Source organism: Pelodiscus sinensis, chromosome 2 (genome assembly GCF_049634645.1).
Source record: "Pelodiscus sinensis isolate JC-2024 chromosome 2, ASM4963464v1, whole genome shotgun sequence".
Classification (NCBI taxonomy): domain Eukaryota; kingdom Metazoa; phylum Chordata; order Testudines; family Trionychidae; genus Pelodiscus; species Pelodiscus sinensis.
This window is the reverse complement of record NC_134712.1, coordinates 7932103-7952784: the sequence shown is the minus strand read 5'-3', so window position 1 is coordinate 7952784 and position 20682 is coordinate 7932103. Positions and strand designations below refer to the sequence as shown.

Below are 20682 nucleotides of genomic sequence, written 5' to 3'. Positions count from 1 at the left end.
TAGCTGCCCCTGGGCACTCTGGTGCTTCTCGTGGACGCGTTGCTATCAGCCTGGCTGCAAGTGCTGCAGGCTGCCATCCGGGAGGTCCATCGGGGGCTGTCAGTATCCAGGAGGCCCTGTGGGAGAGCATCCACCCTGAGGAACACTCAGAGCCTTCCTGGTCTGCCCACTGGGGGCTTATGCCTCATTCCTCCCTCTCATCCTTCCACGTACCCCTCCCCTACATTCTGACGAAAGTATCCATTAAGTCCAACACAGGCTGCCATAAAGTCTTTGCCACCAAGCAGCCTTAGGTGACAAATGTCTCCTATTCCTCTCTGCAGGCTTTGGGCACTTTGTCTACAAACTTAAATATAACTGTTCAGCTCACAAAGTCATACTTGGACAACAATGCCTGATGGGTACCAAAATGCATCTGCAAAGAGGAAGCGTGAGTTTTCCTGCCCATCAGGTCAGTTTGTTTAGAGTCCTTATTCTCGGGAGTGCATTTAAACCTATCCTGACAGGTTCTTTCAGGAGTCACAATTACAACTAGAGATGTCAACAGGTAGACCACTACAGGATTAACCGATAAGCCCAGGGTTATCAGTTAATCCTATCAACTACATGCATTCCCCCCTCCCTTGCTGCCTCTCTGTCAGAGGCAGCAAGGTTGGGAGGCACAAGCCGATATGCACGAGGACCCAGCTTTAAAGCCAGCCCTCCACACATGCCTCCCCCTTGTTGCCTCCCACAGAGGCAGGAGGCAGGCACGAGCCGGCATATGAGGAGAGCCACTTCTCCCCTCTGACCTCCCATGCTGCTGCGTCCAATACAGAGGTAGTAGTGTAAGAGTTAGGGGGACAGGCAGGAGTCAGTACACAGGAGAAGTGGCTTTCAAGATCCCCGTGCACATCAGCTCCCCCAAAGCCACCTGCCTTCTGCCTGTGCCCCGTGTGTCAATACGTAACCACTAAAATGTCAAGCGGTTACACATTTACACAAATACCCGAAAGTTAACATCCCTAGTTACAACCAGGGAATCTAATGGAAAATGGGACTAAATTCCCTCAAATCTCTGCACCAGAACAAAGGAGCACTTATCCATGTGCTTTACTGCAGAAGGTATCAAAGCTGGAGTGTTCTGGAAGACCTTAGCCTCAAGGAGATTGTCATTAATAAGTGAGTCTCCCAGGGACAGACAGCTAGAGGTACCACTAACTTCTGTGGATTGCCTACAGGAGCTATCCTTGAATACCGAAGGAAGCAGCCATTTGCTGGAAAAAGTCTTGGTACACCTTGAAATGGCATTACCGAAATGGAGGAAGAGCCAGGCTCTGCAGAATTAGCCAGGAAAGATGAAGCAGTTAACTGGACCAGAGCCAGATCCTCCTCCAGGACTGATGGGCCAGGACAGAACAATTCTGGAATGTCATTGGGAAAGGTTCACCTGTGCCTGGGACTGTGAAGGATAGATGAGATGGTCACAGCTAAAGACCTGGTCAGTCATCGCACCTTTGAGTGAAACAACAAGCAAGGGCTCTGCAACTGCGAAACATACAGATCTCTGATACAGACAGGGCTTTGGCAGCCAGGAGGCCCTGAGCTGGGACCTGTCCCAATCATCAGATATGCATTAATCCTGATGCCCACACTTCTCCATGAATAGTCCCCAGTGCAGGTCTAAAGTAGGGTCATTAGCATATAGTCATTTAAACGATTAATGATAAACCTGGTCTTCTCAATTAATCCTAATAACTACATGCTCTCCCCTTCTCCACCCCCTTGCTGCCTCTATCAGAGGTAGCAAGAGGTGGGGGGAGAGCTGGGAACCGATACCTGTGGGGAGCCAGCTTTTAAAACAGCTTCCCACAAGCACTGGATACCATGGAACCGTCTGCCCCTCCCACTCCCATGCTGCTGCCTAAGATAAATAGGCAGCAACATAGGGTAATAAGGGGGAGGGAAGATCCAGTATGCACAAGGACCAGTATGCACGTGATAGCTCTGCAGAGTCACCTGCCCTACCCCTTGCTGCCTCCCACAGAGGCAGCGAGGGGGGCAAGCATTATGCCAGAGCAGCCTGTCTGCAAGGAGCTCAGGCCCTCCACAGACAGGGGATGGTCTGTGGGATGCTGGAGCAATCTCTGTCTACAGGGACGTTGGGCCCCCCACCGACAGGGACTGCTGCCTTCCCGCAGTGCTGCCTCTGTATCAGAGGCAGCAGTATAGGGTGGCAGGCAGGAAACAGTGCGCACAGGGAGACTGTTTTTAAACCAGCTCTCCTCGTGGAATGCACTGGCTGCTGGCCCTACCCCGGAGGACCACTGAATAAACATGTAACTGCTAATTTTTGGTGTGATTACACAATTATTAACTTAAACAATAGCACAGAATCAGAGCTGGAAAAGATCTCAGGAGGTCATCCAGTCCAGCTCCCTGCCCAAGACAGGACCAATCCCAACTAAATCAACCCAAACAGGGCTTTGTCAAGCCGAGAATTAAAAAACTCTAGGGATGAAGATTCCACCACCTCCCTATGTAACCCATTCCAGTGCTTCACCACCCTCCTAGTGAAATAGTTTTTCCTAATATCAACCTAGATCTCCCCCACTGTAACTTGAGACCACTGCTCCTTATTCTGCCATCCATCACTACTGTGAACAGCCTCTCTCCATTCTCTTTGGAACCTCCCTTCAGGAAGCTGAAAGCTGCTATCAAATCCCCCATCATTCCTCTCTCCTGCAGACTAAACAAAGCCAAATCCTTCAGTTTCTCCTCATAGGTCATGCACTTCAGCCCCTAATCATTATGGTTGCCCTCTGCTGGACCCTCTCCAATGCGTCCACATCCTTTCTATAGTGGCCTCACCAGAGCTGAATGAAGGGGAATAATCACTTCTCTAGATCTGCTGGCAATGCTCCTTCTAATGCACCCCAATATGCCATTGACCTTCTTGGCTACAAGGGCACACTGTTGACTTATATCCAGCTTCTCAACCACTGTAATCCCCAGGTCCTTTTCTGCAGAACTGCTACTTAGCCCATCGGTCCCCAGACTGTAACAATGTTTGGGATTCTTCCATTCCAATTGCAGGACTCTACACTTGTCCTTGTTGAACCTCATCAGCTTTCTTTTGGCCAATCCTCTAATCTGTCCAGGTCACTCTGGACCCTATCCCTGCCCTCCAGCATATCTACCTCTCCCCCTATCTTAGTGTCATCTGCGAGCCTACTGAGGGTGCAGTCCATCCCCTCATCCAGGTCATTAATAAAGATGTTGAACAAAACTGGTCCAAGAACAGATCCTTGGGAAACTCCACTAGAAATCGACCGCCAACCTGACATTGAGCCATTGATCACTACACGTTGGGCCCGACAGTCTAGCCATCTTTCTATCCATCTTACAGTCCATGTATCCAATCCATATCTCCTTAACTTGCTGGCAAGAATATTGTGGGAGACCGTATCAAAAGCTTTGCTAAAGTCAATCACAGCCACTGACTTTCCCGTATCCACAGAGCCAGTTACCTCATCATAGAAACTAATCAGACTGGTCAGGCATGACTTGCCCTTCGTGAATCCATGTTGACTATTCCTGATCACTTTCCCCTCTTCCAAGTGCTTTAAAATGGATTCCTTGAGGATCCCCTCCATGATTTTTCCAGGGACTGAGATAAGGCTGACTGGTCTATAGTTCCCTGGATTGTCCTTCTTCCCTTTTTTAAAGATGGGCACTACATTTGCCTTTTTCCAGTCATCCAGGATCTTTCCCGATCTCCACGAGTTTTCAAAGATAATAGGCAAAGGCTCCACAATGACACTTCCTAACTCCCTCAGTACCCTCGAATGTATTAAATCCGGGCCCAGGGATTTGTGTATGTTTAGCTTTTCTAAATAGTTCCTAACTTGTTCCTTCCCCACCAAGGGCTGTCATACCTCCTTCCCATGCTGCGTTGCCTAGTGCATTTGTCTTGGAGCTGACCTTGTCTGTGAAGACAGAGGCAAAGAAAGCATTGAGTACGTCAGCTTTTCCCACATCACCTGTCACTAGGTTACCTCCCTCATCCAGTAAGGGCCCTTCACCCTCTCTGATCACCCTCTTAATGCTAATATGCCTGTAGAAACCTCTCTTGTTATCCTTCACATCCCTTGATAGCTGCAATTCCAATTGCACTTTCGCCTTCCTGATAACTCCCCTGCCTTCTCGAGTTATACATTTATACTCCTCCCTAGTCATCTGTCCAAGTTTCCACTTCCTGTAAGCTTCCTTTTTGTGTTTAAGATCACCAAGGATGTCCCCGGTAAGCCAATCTGGTCCTTGTTGCACACCAGGATTGTTTCTTCCTGTGCTTTTATAAGGCTTCTTTAAAATACCGCCAGCTCTCCTGGACTCCTTTCCCCTTCATGTAAGCATCCCAGGGAATCCTGCCTATCAGTTCTCTGAGGGAGTCAAAGTCTGCTTTTCTGAAGTTTAGGGTATGTATTTTGCTACTCTCCTTTCTTCCTTTGGTCAGGATCCTGAAATCTACCATTTCATGATCACTGCTTCCCAGGTTGTCACCCACATCTACTTCCCCTCCCTACTAGTTCCTCCCTGTTTGTAAGTAACACAAGTGTAAAAGCACATCCCTAGTCTAAAGATGGAGTGCAAGAGAAGGAAAATTTTGACCTGGATGCCAAAGAGTCCCAAGCTTCAGGAATAAATATGGCGCCAACGCTGTATGTACAAGCAACTGATCTAACTCATCTCATGGGGGAAAACAGTCCTAGTGTCATTTACTAACAGGTTTTCAAAGTGGGGTGGTGGGCCTCACCTTGGGACTGGAAATGGCGAATCACAGACAAGGGGAGCTGCCAGGATCTAGGCCTATGGATGCCTAAATAAACAAAGCAACTCACAGCCCACCACCAGCAGTTTACCTGGGCTGGCCAACAACCCAACTTTGAAAACCCCCAATTTAGTATACCTCTTTCATTTCCAGTGCTGGAAGCAGTATCTAGCCCAAGGTCAGCACTGGTACTGAGACAACTGACAGTGCCCAAGTGAAGGGTAGTGAGTACCACCATGGTAACATTAATGGCACCCGTCACAGGAAACCTGGGGAGGTCCCTTGCCCCAAGCACAGTACCTGCCTCACTTCCACTGAACATAAAAAGGTAACATCAGCGTACAGTGCCGACAACTCAGATTCAGCAGCCCACACAGTCAAGTGAGGCAAAAAAAGATGTAGTCCCGACAAAGTGCTGGACAAAGGGCAAAGGTCAGAACAGAAAGGGCCATTGCTGGTATTGCGATTGTCAGCGCCAGAAGCAATGGTGCTAGAACTGGAATAGACGGCATGAGATCTGACCTCTTTGCACGGTACCACAAAGTAGTCGATGGTAACGGCTCCATCCTGCTCACCAACATTTACTCCATGCTGATCCACTGTTCCTTCTGGAAGAGAAATATGAGGCCCTATGTGGCGCTGTAGTGGCCTGGTCAACCTTATACAACCTTTTCCACTGCATGCTGGACAAAGGAACAACTCCTCTGCTTTCAGAGAAGCATGCACAATGGCAGCACTCTCAAAACTTGAAAGCTATCTCTGATTTAACAAGGGCCTCAGTGTCAAAACAAGCCAGATGGCCTGTTCGAGCAAGCGCTGCTTCGGGCAAAGATCCTTGCTATTTGAATCCATTTGCTGATCCATCCACAAATCTAACAGTTCCTTAATGCAAACTTCACCTAGGCATAGTAAGCACCACTTGGGGGGATTGTTGAGGTTCACTTCCCCACAAGACTGACCATGACGTGTAAAGCTTGGTAAGAACATCACTTGAGAAAAAATTAAACCATTGCTAATTAATGCTCCCTGTAACTAGCACAATATTAGGGATATTAATTAATTATATACAATTAGCAAAGTCACTAAAAATAGGGAAATTCTGATGTGAAAGACACACAGACCTCCAAATACAGCCACAGTCAGTAGGAAGAAGGAACTATCAGAAGAGGTGTCAGCATGGGGCCACTTCATATAGTCAGGGGAGTGCTAAAGCCAGGAAGCTTTAGCACTGCCCTTCCATGGGTACTGCTAGGCAAAATTCTCCATCTCTAGAAGACTGGGAAAACACGCAAATAGGATATTCATCTGAAATTACCTCAAAGTAACAGGTTTTCTACTTCTGATTACCATGTTAAACTCAGCATTCGGGTTCTATATACCATATGCATGGCCCAATTGGCATCAGAGTTTGGCTTCTGAGACACCTAGACTATAAACACTTTAGACTCTACGGGTGTACAGGGATTTTTCAAAAAAAGTGGCCTTTTTCAAAAAACCTTTACCTGCATCTAGACTGAAGCCACGTTCTTTTGAAAGTAAATCGAAAGAATGCAGCAGTTTTTCAACCGTGGAAAACCTGGTTTTACGAGGAAGAACGCCTTTTTTCCCAAAGTGCTCTTTCAAAAAAAGGCTCTCTATAATGCAAACTGTGCTTTTTTGAAAGAGAGCATCCAGACTGCCTGGGTGCTTTCTTTCGAAAAGATGGCTTGCTTTTTCGAAAGTACTGGTTGTGGTCTAAACGCTCTTTTTCAAAACAGCCTTGCAGTCTATACATAGCCTAAGAGTGGGGGGGAAGAAGCAACAGGAATGGAGGCTAAGATGATCAAGGGAGAGAGGGGAGAAGGGGGCTAGAGCTAAGGATTTAAATCAGTGTTTCTTAAACTGCGTTCCGGGGAACACCAGTGTGCCGCGAGGCAGTCAGAGATGTGCTGCAGAGAACAACAGAGTTCAAAATGGCCACCTTTTCCTTTGTTTGGCTCAATTACTTCCCCCCCCCCGTCCCGTCTCCTCTCCCCCCCGCCCTTTTTTTTGGCTGCTCAACAAAAAAATCCTTAGTGTTCCTTATAAAAAAATTATTGTTTGGTGTTCCTTGGTCTTAAAAAGTTTAAGAAACACTGATGTAAATAATAGTGTATATGTAATGTGTGCGTTCACGCACTCACAAAGAGCATATAGATAATAATGGATCCTCAAAAAGATAAAATACAGTTAGTGTGTCATCTTGGTGAAAGTCTTGCAACCACTAGTTTACAGCACAGCAGAAGCCATAACTTGCATCATTTCCTTAATCTTCTCTGGCCAATGGTCAGCATGCATTATAATGGACTGCATTGGAATAGTAGCTATCCCTCAGAAAACAGTTTAATTATGACATTGAGCCATCGTAAGGGAGGAAGTAATAGGGAAATTCCAAAAGATACTCCTAAAAATTAGAGAGATAGAAATAAGATAGCCTTTTAAGGTATCTATATCATGGTCATCCTTACAGTGTCTAAACGCTAACTAAAAGGACAGATTGTGATAACTCTGCATGTGTGCATCTCATTTTATATTCCTGAAAGTGTCATGTCCCATATATTTACAAGATCTTTTAACCCCACTCCCAATTTAAATCTTGATAAAGCAATAAGCAGAAAAGCAAATTTTAAAATTGAAATAGTTATGCTCCTAAAATGTAACCTCCTAAATAAAATGCAATGCACAAGTGAGAAAAAGTGCTAAAATTAAATGGAAATAGTAAATTATTTCATTTAAGAGGAATAGATAATAACTATAGAGCTGTACAGGGGACAAGTTGGGTTTGGGTTTTTGTTTGTTTTTTAAGAACACTTATGCAAACGTTACCTGAAGAGTTCTGAGTATGTTCTAAAGCTTGTCTGTCTCTGTCACTAACTCAGTCCAATAAAAGATATTGTCACGCTTACCTTGTCTTTGAGAAGTGACACGTGTCATGTGGTAGCCAAAATTAGTGTTGAGCGATAATCAGATTAGAAATATGTTGCAATTATTGCTTTTATAAAGCACTGGCAGTGCAGCCTCATTTTAAAACTTAATTCTTAAACATTCTCTAAATCCGAGAACCTTTCTTCAGTATTACCATTAGTTACAGAGGAAGAAACTAACACAAAGAGGCACTGGAAAGAGACTGTTACTGTTTGAGATAAACAATCTCAAAGTATATTGTCATACACGAAGCACACCATTATCTGGTAAAACTTTGGAGTGTTTAAGTACAAAAAGAGATAGTAGGAAAAGGGTAAAAAATTCTGTGTCAGAAGAAAACTAAAATAAACCTTACTGTACATAAGGATTCCAACTCTAAAGCTGAAGTCAATCTAAATCCACATGGATAAGCATCACAATACAGTGATATATCTAACATTAATAAATGACAAGTTTGGTATTTTGCTACTTGCCATTAGGAGAACACAACAATATTTGTCCAACATTGCCCTCTAGTGCTTAGATATCATCTGTAGATGAACACTCACAATTAAAGAAATCTGTATCAGTGTCAATACAATTTACTTGAATGAAAACAGAGAAGTGGAGGGAAGAGAAGTGCTTGTTGGAGATATTTTTCCCCTTGGAAAAATCTTGTGCTGTGTTTTGTATCGTAATATATAATACTGCACCAGTTCTCTCTCTCTCAGATTTTATAAGTCCTCAGAAAACTTTATGACATTACATAAATTACTCATTATTCCAGGTCTGCTCCAGATAAGATATTGACTGCTACATTAAATACAGTTTGATTGTAAAACTGATGGCAAATAATGTATGTATCCAGTTTTTTTTCCTATAACCTACCCTTTTAAAAAAAAAAAAAAAGATTTAGGCAAGGAACAGAACAGGATGAAATGGTATTTTCATTTGTTTTATGGGAGAACGATTATGTAGATTCATAAACCGCTATATTTCTAGAACACTTACTGAGGAATTAAGTTAATGACTTCAGTTATTTTTATTTGATTTGCATGCCTGCTTTTTTCAGGAATGACAATAAAGAAGAAACCCAAAAGGATTTCCAACCAACAATGATTTTTTATGCAGTGTGGCCAGTAATTTTAGTTTATAGTTCATTTATTGTGTAGTTATGAGCAACTAAGATGTTACGTCACATATAATCATTGCATGTGTAATCCTACAACTTAACTCTGTTTAACAAGTATAAAACTGATCAGTAGTTAGAAGGGATAATTATGTATTAGGATTAACATTTTAGCTTAGCTATTTTAGGCCCAGTAAGAAATGTTGATATAAGTGAGTGACCAAAGAATAACCCAATGAGTGACCAAAGAATAACCCAATTATGGGAGAAGTTGTAACAATGGGCAATATTACAAAAAATTAACAGTACAAGTAATTTGTTGCTTACAAGATACCTGGGAATTACATTTTTCTAACATATGCCCTAACCGCAAAGTGTACTATGTGCAGAAATGCTAATGTGGTATAGTCTGAATGATATTATAAAAGAGGGTGCCCAGAGTGGGAAAATTGAGCTCCATCTGGGAAATTTCAGTAGGAATCATCCCTCTACCGATGATCAATCCATAAAACAGACCCATCTGATCCTAATACTCTCTATAACTTGTGCATAGGTCTGTACAAAATTTCTATATGCTTAGGTAATCATAACTTTAATTATAACTTTTATTAAAGTAGTCAAAGGGACAGACCTTGTACTTGTGAATACATGTGGTCACTACCCTTGCTCTTTGTGTGTTCCTAGAGCCTCTAAATCTAAAGAAAGCAGCAAAGATGGCATTTACTGTGAACTCAGAGTGGTATAATACATTACAAAACTCACTTTAAATAAAATAAAAGGCTACATATGCTCATAACTATATCTCTAGTAGCACAAACATTATTAGAATTAGTGTGTGGATAGTACAAAAGTACTTTTTAGAAGCATCTATACAAGTAAATATACAGTGTACCCAACTATATGTACAAGCAGGTTTACCCTGATTAAATAGTCCTATTAACAAGTAATCAAATCAAAAGGTTGTCAAGAGTTATGAACAAATTGAAGACGAATTATGTGAAACAGAATGTTAAACCAGGTTTTCAGTTTAAAGAGCTCCTAAAGATATAGAATCATTATCTGAAATATAATTAAACACAAAAACATGGAGGCAATTAGGCTCATAACTTCTTTTTTATGTTCTAGGTAGAATCTTATTAAAGCAGCTATCATTGCAAACTATATATAATTATAAAATGCGATTTCCAGTGGCTGGAAAGATATTTTAATTATCCTATGCCATGTCATATGGTTCTGTATAATACTTTACTCACCACTTCAATGGACATAGTGAAACTATGATAATTATAATGATCAAAAAGAAAATAATAAGTAAAGAAATACAGCATTACAATAACACCACAAATAATACAAGTCCTGTGGAACCCTGAGACCAGCAGCTGAAATTTATATTAAAAGTCACAGCTTCTCAGCATGTAATAACTTCATGTTTCTTGGGTTAAAAAGTTTGGTGAATGTTAATATGTGAGAACAAAATAAATTTAAATATTGATAAATTTGCCTTTGGTATTATTACATGGAAGAAAGCTATACAAATCATTAGCTTCTGAGCAGGCATAGCAATTACTTTTTATATCTTGCATAGATAATAAATCTCTTTCTGCCTAAAGGGCACAAGAGCAGTGCAAATCCATGAAGAGAAGATAAAGACAAAATTTGTGCAAGTCTACAGAGCTGACTTTAGGCTTTTGGATAGGCAAACCCAAACAACAAGAAAACAATTACATTAAAACATATATATGTTACATGAAACCACGTTATGGGGGGGGGAGGGAGGGAAGAGAGGTAAATCTCTTATCAAGCTACAGAAAGCATCAAGAGGTGAGGCAGCCTTGTTCATTGTGGGCATGTGCCTGGGGAACTCTTAGGCCAGTTTGAACAAGGAGCAACAGTCTCAAGTTATTGTGGGGGGAGGTCTAGGTTGGATATTTAAAACATAATTATTTCACTAGGAGAGTGGTGAAGTACTGGAATGGGTTACCTAGGGAGGTAGTGGAATCTCCATCTCTAGAGGTTTTAAAGATCTGTCTAGACTACAAAGTTCTATTGGAAAAAAATAAGTAAATTGTGAATCGCAATTTGCGTATCTTTTTCCGCTTTTCTTCCGAAAGAGGCTTTTCCGACAATTGGCCTGTCTACACTGGGCCAAATGTCAGGAAAAAAACCTCTTTCAGAACATCCCTTCTTCCTCATAGAACGAGGTTTACAAGGATGCCAAAAAAAAGGTGTCTGCTTTTCCAAAAACATTTTCAGAAAAGCAGATGCGTTCCTTGGACGTGGCAGAGCTTTTCCGGGATACCTCCTGTATCCCAGAAAAACTCTGCAGTCTAGACGTACTAAGTCCTGGCTTCAGAAAGCCCTGGCTTGGGTGATTTAGTTGGGGTTGGATCTGCTTTGGGCCGGGGGCTAAACTCAATGACCTCCTGAGGTGTCTCCCAGCCCTAGAATTCTATGATTCTAAAACATATGGAAAAGATATTTCAAGAAAGGGCAAAGCAGGGTCACATCAATGAAAAAAAATCAGCCTCTTTTTTTCCCCCCTTTTTTTGTAATTTGGAAAGTGGAAGAAAAACAAATATCCCAGAACTCTGCATACTCTTGCCTGTAAGAGTTTGTGATTGAGAGTGTGGTGACTCTTATACAATCTTTGTTAATACATTACATGTACTGTTTTATATATTATTATTAATTTGTACTGCAGTAGTGCATGGGGCCTCAAACAGACATTATGTTACACACTCAACACAATAAGAGGGCACTCTGTACCCCAAAGAGTTCACAAACTAGGTAATATCAGCTTCTGAAGTGGTGTCTAAGATCCGCTGATAAATTTTTTAAACAGTCCTTCCCTTTCTCTTCATCTATGTATGGCTCCTTCCCCAACATTCCTCCCACTCTCCTCTTTGTACCTTAGATATGGGAGAAGAGTAAATCTCTTATCAAGCTAGGGAAGCATCAAGAGTTGAGGCAGCCTTGTTCATTGTGGGCATGTGCATGGGGAACTCTCAGGCCAGTTTGAAACCAGGGCAGAGCTAGCACAGACAGAAGAAGTAAAATAGGCAGCATCATAGCAACCTAAAGATGTACCCTGATAATTCTGACAATCATTCCCTGAGCTAGGATGCTTAACCTATGAGCTCACAGTATGCTTATTCAGTCTAGGATATGGTTATTGCCCACCAAACATGAATAACAATCAGAAATATAAATAACCATGCAGCCATAATACATAAGTGTTCAGAGATTTGTACATCAGTAACTGTAAAGCATCTATGCATTCTGGATGGCAAAGAATTTCATTTCACTGTCACAATAATTCATAGATTCACTGTCACAATAATTCATAGATTCTAAGATTCTAGTCCAACCTCCTATAAAGCACAACTCAAAGAACTTCCCCAGAATAATTCTTAGAGCATATATTTAGAAACTATCCATTCCTGATTTAAAAATAGTGAATGATTGAGAATCCACCATAACTCTTGGTACGCTGTTCCAATGTTTAATTACATACTTTAAAAGTTATGCTTTATGTCTAGTATCAATTGTCTAGTAAGGAAAGTGATGAGGGCTAAATGAACCTTTGATATTATGACTTAAAATTTATCAATTTAATACTATTTAACTGTTTGCTTTACATAAAAAAATACTGAAATATTAAACATTGCAGAATTTAAAAACATTAGGTCACAAAATAATGATACAAGAATAATTTGGAAAGATACATACCATATTTTCTACTCTGAGTTCAAATGGCATTGGATTGTACACCATCAGCTGAACTTCACATACATCTCCTTGGACCCACTGGAAGTCTGTAAAAAATTATTACAGATTTAAAATAGGAAGTTACTACCAGTTTTGTACCATTATAGCAATGCTATCCGCTGCTGACATATTGCTACATAAATGCTACTACTCAGAACCTAATCCTATAGTCATATGCAAACTCCCAAATAACCTCCATAACCCTCCAGACTACTGCACACCTTTTCAGGAATCTGATTTGTCTCGTCTCTCCTCAATTTTCACCCCACTTAAAAACTACTTGCTAACAAAACCAAACATAAAAATACAAAAGTACCACTACATATGGTTATGATAAATTGCTTACTTTCTCATTTTTATCATGCAATTCTATAATAAATCAACAGAATATAAATACTGTACTTATATTTCAGTGTTTAAAATATAGGCCAGTATTACCAAATTACTGTCTCTATGAAATTTTAGTTTGCACAGACTTCAGTAGTGAATTTTAGGTAGCCTATCATAAAACTAGGCAAATATCTATATGAGTGGATATACCCTCTGGAAGCCCTTTATGTACCCCATATATTTTAAACACTGATTCTCAGCCAGGAAGTGGAAAGGCTAAAGATGGGTTAGTTATATTAATGAGCTGGGGGCTGTACAAAGAGAAAATAAATGGCAGTTCTTCCCCAAAAGAAATTAGCTCTATGAGGTACTCTGGCACCAATCCAGAAAAACACTGAAGTACCTGCTTAACTTTGTTTAAACACTTGAAAAGTTCCATAGACTTCTGTGGTGACTACTTACATGCTTGAGTCCTTTTTTAGATCTGGCCCAGAATGCTTAGCACTTTATGAAATCAAGTACAAGAGGATGGCAAGGAGTGAACACAATACAGGGGAAGAGAGGCAGTAATAAAAATATAAAATTTCACATATATGAGCTGAGTATGATTGGGCAATTTCATTTCTTAAAAAATAAGAACCAGTGATACTGATAAATCAATCACTAACAGGAGACTATAGTAACCATTAGCATTCCCTTTTAATTGTCTGCAGGAAATAGTAGATAACTTAGGAGCTCTGAGTGTGGCAAGGAAGACTCAGAGCTGTAGCATATAGGGATAGCCTGCTTGCTTACCTATGGGTGGATATATTCTCTTATAGATTTCTGAATTCCTTATGGTTTTGACTACTTGTTTTATTGTAGTAGATTTATAGGTTTACAGTCAAGTAGTTTGGCATTACAACAAGTAACCTACAGGCTATATCCTGTAGGATGAACTAAGGCAAAGTCAGCACAACTTTGTCTGAATAAATAATAAGATAAAATGCTCTTTAACGGCATAGGGGGCTTTCAAGTGTACCTTCAACTATACGCATACATAAGTCATCAATACATACAAACATGCCATATGTATCCAACCTATGAAGTATACCTTAATATTTTTGTGGGGCAAGGTGGTAAGTTTGGACATATGAACCAAGCACCCAAGACATAAAAAGGGGTGCCAAGGGCTTGTTTTATTTTGTTTTCCCTGAGCGATCCCGAACCAGCCCAAGGGAAGTCAGTGTTCACCTGCTAGCTTCCAACCCCACTCCCAGACTCCTCTCTAGGCTGTGGGGCTCCCCAGAGCCTAGGCTCTCTGTCCTGCTTCTGGCCCCTATGCTACTGGCCACCACTGGCCCTGCTCCTCCTGGAGCTCCCCAGGGCTGGGGCCAGCCCTGCTCCCACCGGGGGTACTGGACTAGGGCTGGGCTCCCTAGCCACTTCAGGGGCTCACCAGGCTGGGGTTCCCCAGGATGGGCTCCCCGGCTGCCCCACCACCACCAGGGGTTCCTGGCCAAGGCCATCCCCGCTCCTGTTGGGGGGGGAAATGAGGGGGAAAGGTTTCAGGCTGGGACTCCCCAGCTGGCTTCTACTCTGGGCCTCTTGGGTCCAGCAATATCCATGGTCCATACTGATGGACCAGAGAGGTACAACCTGCAGTAGGAGGGTAACCTTGTTTTCTAAGCTACCTTCTGTCTCTAAGGGTATGTCTAAACTACATCCCTTTTTTGATAAAGCGATGTAAATGAGACATATTGAAATTGCAAATGAAGTGGAGATTTGAATCTCCCGCACTTCATTTGCATAATCGCATCATGCAGTTTCTAAAGTTAAACCGTGGTCTGGACGCAGTTCTTTCGAAAATGGCAGGCTTTTTCGAAAGCTCCTGTAAACCTGCAATTTTAGCAAGAACTGCGTCTAGACCACAGTTTTACTTTCAAAATGACGCTTTCTCGAAAAAGTGCCATGATGCGATTATGCAAATGAAGCACGGGAAATTCAAATCCCCATTTCATTTGCAATTTCGATACGTCTAATTTACATCCCTTTATTGAAAAGGGGATGTAATTTAGACGTACCCTAAAGGTTACCTTTCTAACAATCTGTTATTTTTAATTTTAAGTCAGATAAAGCAAACAAAACTTAGCTTTAACAGCTCTTAGCTTTAGCTTCTTCTAGGCTCAGCATCTCCCATTCAAGGACTGAGGAACCTAGCCTGAACTCTATTGGTATACCAGAGGCAAGGCTGGTCTTCTGTCTCTTACAAACAGGTTATAAAGGAATGGTGTGAGTATATTAAAGATTTTCATCGTTAGAATATTACCACTGCATTAGTAATGTAATAGTAAAATAAACCAGGGCTACAATTTGTTTATTATCCATCTATATCACTACAAAGTTCTCAGTGAGAACTTTGTCATACCCCAGAGGGCCCTTTGCATATTCTATGTAGTCTGATTCTGGGAAAATAACTTGTTATCTTGTGATCAGATGAATTAGTGATCTTATAATCCATAGTATTTAAGTTATTCTAAATCAGGCAACAGAGAGAAGTACACCATACCAAATATACACATCTACAAGGAGACATACCAACATTACAAACTCAATTCATTCAAATTTTACAAATATAAACAAACATGGGGATAAAAGGAAATGGTCAAGGAATACTAAGGTGTCTCTATGCTACTACTTGGAATGCAGTGATTGTGGATGCAAATTTTAAAGTATTTCAGTGCTCTGTGTTTCAAGTTTTATTTTCATAATGAAACAATACAATGTATTATAATCTTGATTACACTATATCAGTGGTCCCCAACCTTTAGAGGCTCCCGGGCACCTGGGAGGTGGGGCCACTCACACGCCGGGCGCCCGGGGGTGGGGCCGCACGTCCGGGGGCACGCCAAGAGACTGGGATGCCCTTGCACCCGGCGCTGGCGTGTGCCCTAGGGCCGGGGCCGCCTGAGCACCTTGTGCCGTGGGCCCGGGGCCGGCGCTGCCGCCCGAGCCACGCACCTGGGGGCGGCACCGGTGCCGCTAGAGCACCGCGCGCCCGAGTGCCCGCATGTGCCCTGGGGCTAGGGCCGCCCGAGCGCCGCGCACCCAGCGCCAGTGCGTGTCGCGCGCCTGGGGCCGGCGCCTCCCGTGCGCCGGGGCCGGCCCAGGTTGTCGGCGGGCGCACACGAATGCCCCGGCAGGCGCCATGGCGCCCGCGGGCACCGCGTTGAGGACCACTGCACTATATATTGATTAATTTCTCCCTAGCTTTCTGCATGTCTTAACATACTTTGTTAGCACTCCATTTCCAGGATAGCACTAGTTGACGATCTGCTAAGCAAAAGCTTATCAGATAGTCGATACACTAGTCGACTAGTCATTCCCTGCCCCTCCTTGCTGCCTCTATCAGAAAGAGGCAACGGGGGGGCGGGGCAGAGAGGAAGGAGAGGGGATGCTGGTGGGAGCTGGCTTAAAAGCCAGTTCCCCCCAGCTCCATAGAAGGGGGTAGGGGTGCAGCAGCAGCACCCCTTTGAAATGTACAAGAGTCCCCGCTAAGGCTCCTGTACATTTCAAAGGCGGAACGCCACACAGTACTTCTGCCTTTGAAATGTAGCAACAGCCAGGCGGGCTCTTGCTACATTTCAAAGCGGAAGCACCCTTATCAACTAATTGAATAGTCGATGGAAATTCCACTGACTATTCAATTAGTTGATTAATCTAATTTTAACATCCTTATTCCAGGATAATATTAATAAGCAGATTGGAGAAAAAAAAATCAAGATTTGTTGTTTAATATGAAACTAATTCACATGCTAAAATAGGCTGTACTTTAATTACATATTCACAACGATTTACCGTGAGGTTACATTTTCTTAGCAGTATGACAGAGGGCTCAAGGAAGAACTTTTCAATGAAATGTTTAACACCAATTAATGCTAGTACGAATTAAGGGCATGCACTGCCAGACTATTATAATCTCTTAAAAACATGAAATCTACAAATGAAAACTATCAAATTGCTGTTTGAATGAGGACTACTTATACACCATAACTTTCAGGTTTTTTTGTTTTGTTTTGTAGTGCCCAAAACGCAGTAGACCCTTTCCAATTACAAGAAAAGCTTATTGTTCATACACTAAGCAGAGACTCTAAAATGAATTCCTTAGAACCAAACAGTTTTTAACACTATAAATCCAATACTTAAATACACTACAATCCTCACAAAATCAATCTGAAAAGGTGAGTTGCCAGCACAACATGCTGAAATGTCAATATTTGATCACTCCAAATCTCTCTTAAAGCTAGGACACTCAAATGATGGATTTCAATTCTAGAAATAACTACTGAAAATAAACCTACTGTAAGCAAACCTATGCAGATCTGTCATTAATTTGGTCTTATTATTAGCAAAGTATATTAGAAACGGGTGTAAGCCTGGAATCCAGAAGGTAAAAGGTAATAATTGTACTATTATATTATTAACTCAAATTTCATTTTTTCTGTTTGGTAGCATTATTATATGTATTTGGTGACCCTTAGCTCTTATGTTATGGAAACAAGTAAATAACTTTTCCTTATTCACTTTCTCTATAGCAGTCATGATTTCATAGACCTCTATCATATCCACCCTTAGCGTCCCCTTTTCTACGCTGAAAAGTCCCAGTCTTTTAAACCTCTCTTCATCTGGCAGTCATTCCAAACAGCTAATCATTTTGTTGTCCTTTAATGAACTTTTTCCAATGCTAATTTTTTTTTTTGAGATAACACTCTCAAATATAAAGGACATTGACAACTGGGGTTTGGCAAATGGAACACCTATATATACAGAGTCCAAGTCCAACCACCAAGGAGGAAGGCAATCATGTAAAAGGAAAAAATGATCACCATACCCAAGCAATCTTATCCAGGACAATAGGTTGACACTATCCAGGCTTGGAGCTGTCCAATTTGTAACCTTGCATACTTCGCCACCTATGTGCAAGAGGCCATGTGCCCCACAAGTTTAAGCAAGATTTTCAGCACGGTGGTAAGTTACTTTCTGAGGCTTTGTATGATTGCAACTGGAATCTGACTTCCAGGAGGAAGGCTTTGGCTTGGATGGAATCAAGGATTACTCATATGAATTCTATTCTTTGGGTGGGAATAAGGATCCACTCAGAGGGGACCCTCATAACAGTCTTCAACTATGTTAAAAACTATTAAAATAGAACAATGAAATAATGGACTTAATGTGAAGGGAGTTTTACATTAAATTAGGAAAAATCTTTCTAACTGTAAGAGAAGTTAAGCACTGGAATATGCTTCCAACGTGAAGTTTTGCAATTCCCACCACTGGATATTTTAAGAACAAGCTGGACTAACACCTATCAGGGATGGTCTGAGTTATTTGGTCCAGGCTCAGCACACAGGGCTGGACTAGATGACTTCATGAAAACCTTTCCAGACCTACATGCCTATGAATGTTTTTCAATTATAGAAGGGAATGAATAAAATATATTGTTGAAATAAACAAATCACCACCACCACCTCCTTTCTCTGAAAACCAATGTTGGGCTGAGATTATAAGTAGATTCCATTCACATCTGTTTTGGCCCTGGCGGAGATATACCTGTATGATTTTATATATTCTTTTTAAAATACTGAAATACAATAAAGAGACTAAAATTAAGAAAATCTTTTGCTGAAGGCTTTGTACCTTGTTTTTCTGCCACAATAACCACCAACGGGTTAAAACAGATGTTCCAAGTAAGCACAGACTATGTCAGACTCAGGAATCTAAGTAAACTACTGAGGTTAGATGGGCTCAAGAGGTCAGAGATCCAGATCTCAGCACTGGGGCAACTGGACTGTAACATCTCGTATTTCAATGAAAGGATACTAGCTCCACCTAAAAGATTCCTTCAAGGTACGCAGTTTATACTGTGGATTGTTATTTATACTGTAATAGCATCAAGAAGTCCCATTCAAACTACAAGACCCTATTATTCCAGACACTAAGCATTTCACCTAAAGCATTTACCATCTTAGTACAAGTTAGAGCAGTGGCTCCCAACCTTTTCAGGCATATGGACCCTTTTTCAATCTATTAAAATGTTAAGGATACCCCCCCTCCCAAACAATATAGCTCAGACCACGCTGCTTCCTGAGAGGCATCCCTCAGCCTGCTAGGGAAGTAGTGCTGCTGAAGGACATGCTGGCTGTCTTCAAGGAGCTTCTCAGCTCACCCTCTCAGCTCAGCGGGCTGAGGGATGCTGCTCAGGAAGCGGTGTGGGCTGAGGGACTGCCTGGCTGCTAGCACGGAGCAGAGCTGAGCTGAGAGGCTCCATGCCAGCTGCGAGCAAGTCCCTCAGCCCACACCGCTTCCTGAGCAGCATCCCTCAGCCCGCTGAGCTGAGAGGGTGAGCTGAGAAGCTCCTTGAAGACAGCCAGCATGTCCTTCAGCAGCACTACTTCCCTAGCAGGCTGAGGGATGCCTCTCAGGAAGCAGCGTGGTCTGAGCTATATTGTTTGGGAGGGGGGGTATCCTTAACATTTTAATAGATTGAAAAAGGGTCCATATGCCTGAAAAGGTTGGGAGCCACTGCTCTAACTTGTACTAAGATGGTAAATGCTTTAGGTGAAATGCTTAGTGTCTGGAATAATTGGGTCTTGTAGTTTGAATGGGACTTCTTGCTCTCCCAAGCCACAGGAAGCAACACAGGTTCAAGGACATGCTGGCTGCAAGAGGCTCCGTGCAGACCCCCTACAGTACCACCACGGACGCCCAGGGGTCCACGGAGCACAGATTGGGAACCACCGAGTTAGAGAAAATAAATCAGGAAAGGAAGGGGGAAAGATTTTAACAGTGAAACAATCATGTTTAAGACAATAAACAGCAATGACAGCACACAAAGTGCCCAACAACTGTAAGTATTTGACTGTAAAATACCTAGTACACTTGATAACAAATGTTTCTAAGATCTAGTCTGCACTACCGAGTGCTTTTGATCTAAGTTATACAACTCCAGCTATGTGAATAATGTAGCTGAAATTGACACACGTAGGTCTACTTACTGCTGCATCTTCACCGTGTTGACAGATGATGCTCTCCCATCAACTACAGCTATGCTTCTCCTTCTGGTGGAATACCAGAGTTGACAGGAGATTGCTCAGAGGTTGATTTATCACATTTATACTAGCACACGCTCCCATCAACTTATTTTCACCAGATATGCTAAATTTTGTGTAACTGCTTGTCGTCTCTCAGAGTCAACATACTTTGGATGCTATAGAAGTAATATTTTAGAACATTATGATGTGAACCACACTAGATTCTCTTTCAGGAATGTGAGTAACTTTCTTGAATTTAACTCAGGTAAAGTATATTAATGCATAAATTAAAAATGCATACTGTTAATCTTTCCTCTACAATTTGGCGGTTATTAAAAACAACCAAGTCCCTTTCTATATATTTTATCATTGTTAATTTTGTGTGTGTGCATGCATGTAGTCTAGACTTATCACAGCTTTCTTCTGACTATTTAAGTTACTTTCAAACTAACACTTGTTAGGTCAATAAACAACAGTTTATTGCCGCTAATGAAATTCAACTTCCATTGAGGAACACGTTCTAAGCAGAAATATATTCTCTGCTTCTTTAATACTGATACAACGCCCTAGGTCAGAGATGTTTTAGTAGACGGTCAACAAAAATTCATTGTTGGGGTTTGAGATATAGCAACTTTTCATCTTACTAAGTAGAA

The 20682-nt window shown here is 41.8% G+C and overlaps 1 protein-coding gene across 3 annotated transcripts in view; it reads right to left on the bottom strand.

The window, feature by feature from the left end:
- The window catches only part of TRAPPC9 (trafficking protein particle complex subunit 9), a 660858-nt gene that overhangs the window by 564774 nt on the left and 75402 nt on the right, over nt 1-20682 (bottom strand). For all 3 annotated transcript variants that reach the window (XM_075920070.1, XM_075920071.1, XM_075920072.1), the window contains exon 12: nt 12591-12676. In XM_075920070.1, coding sequence (XP_075776185.1) covers nt 12591-12676 — 86 coding nt within the window. The remainder of the gene's footprint in view (nt 1-12590; nt 12677-20682) is intronic.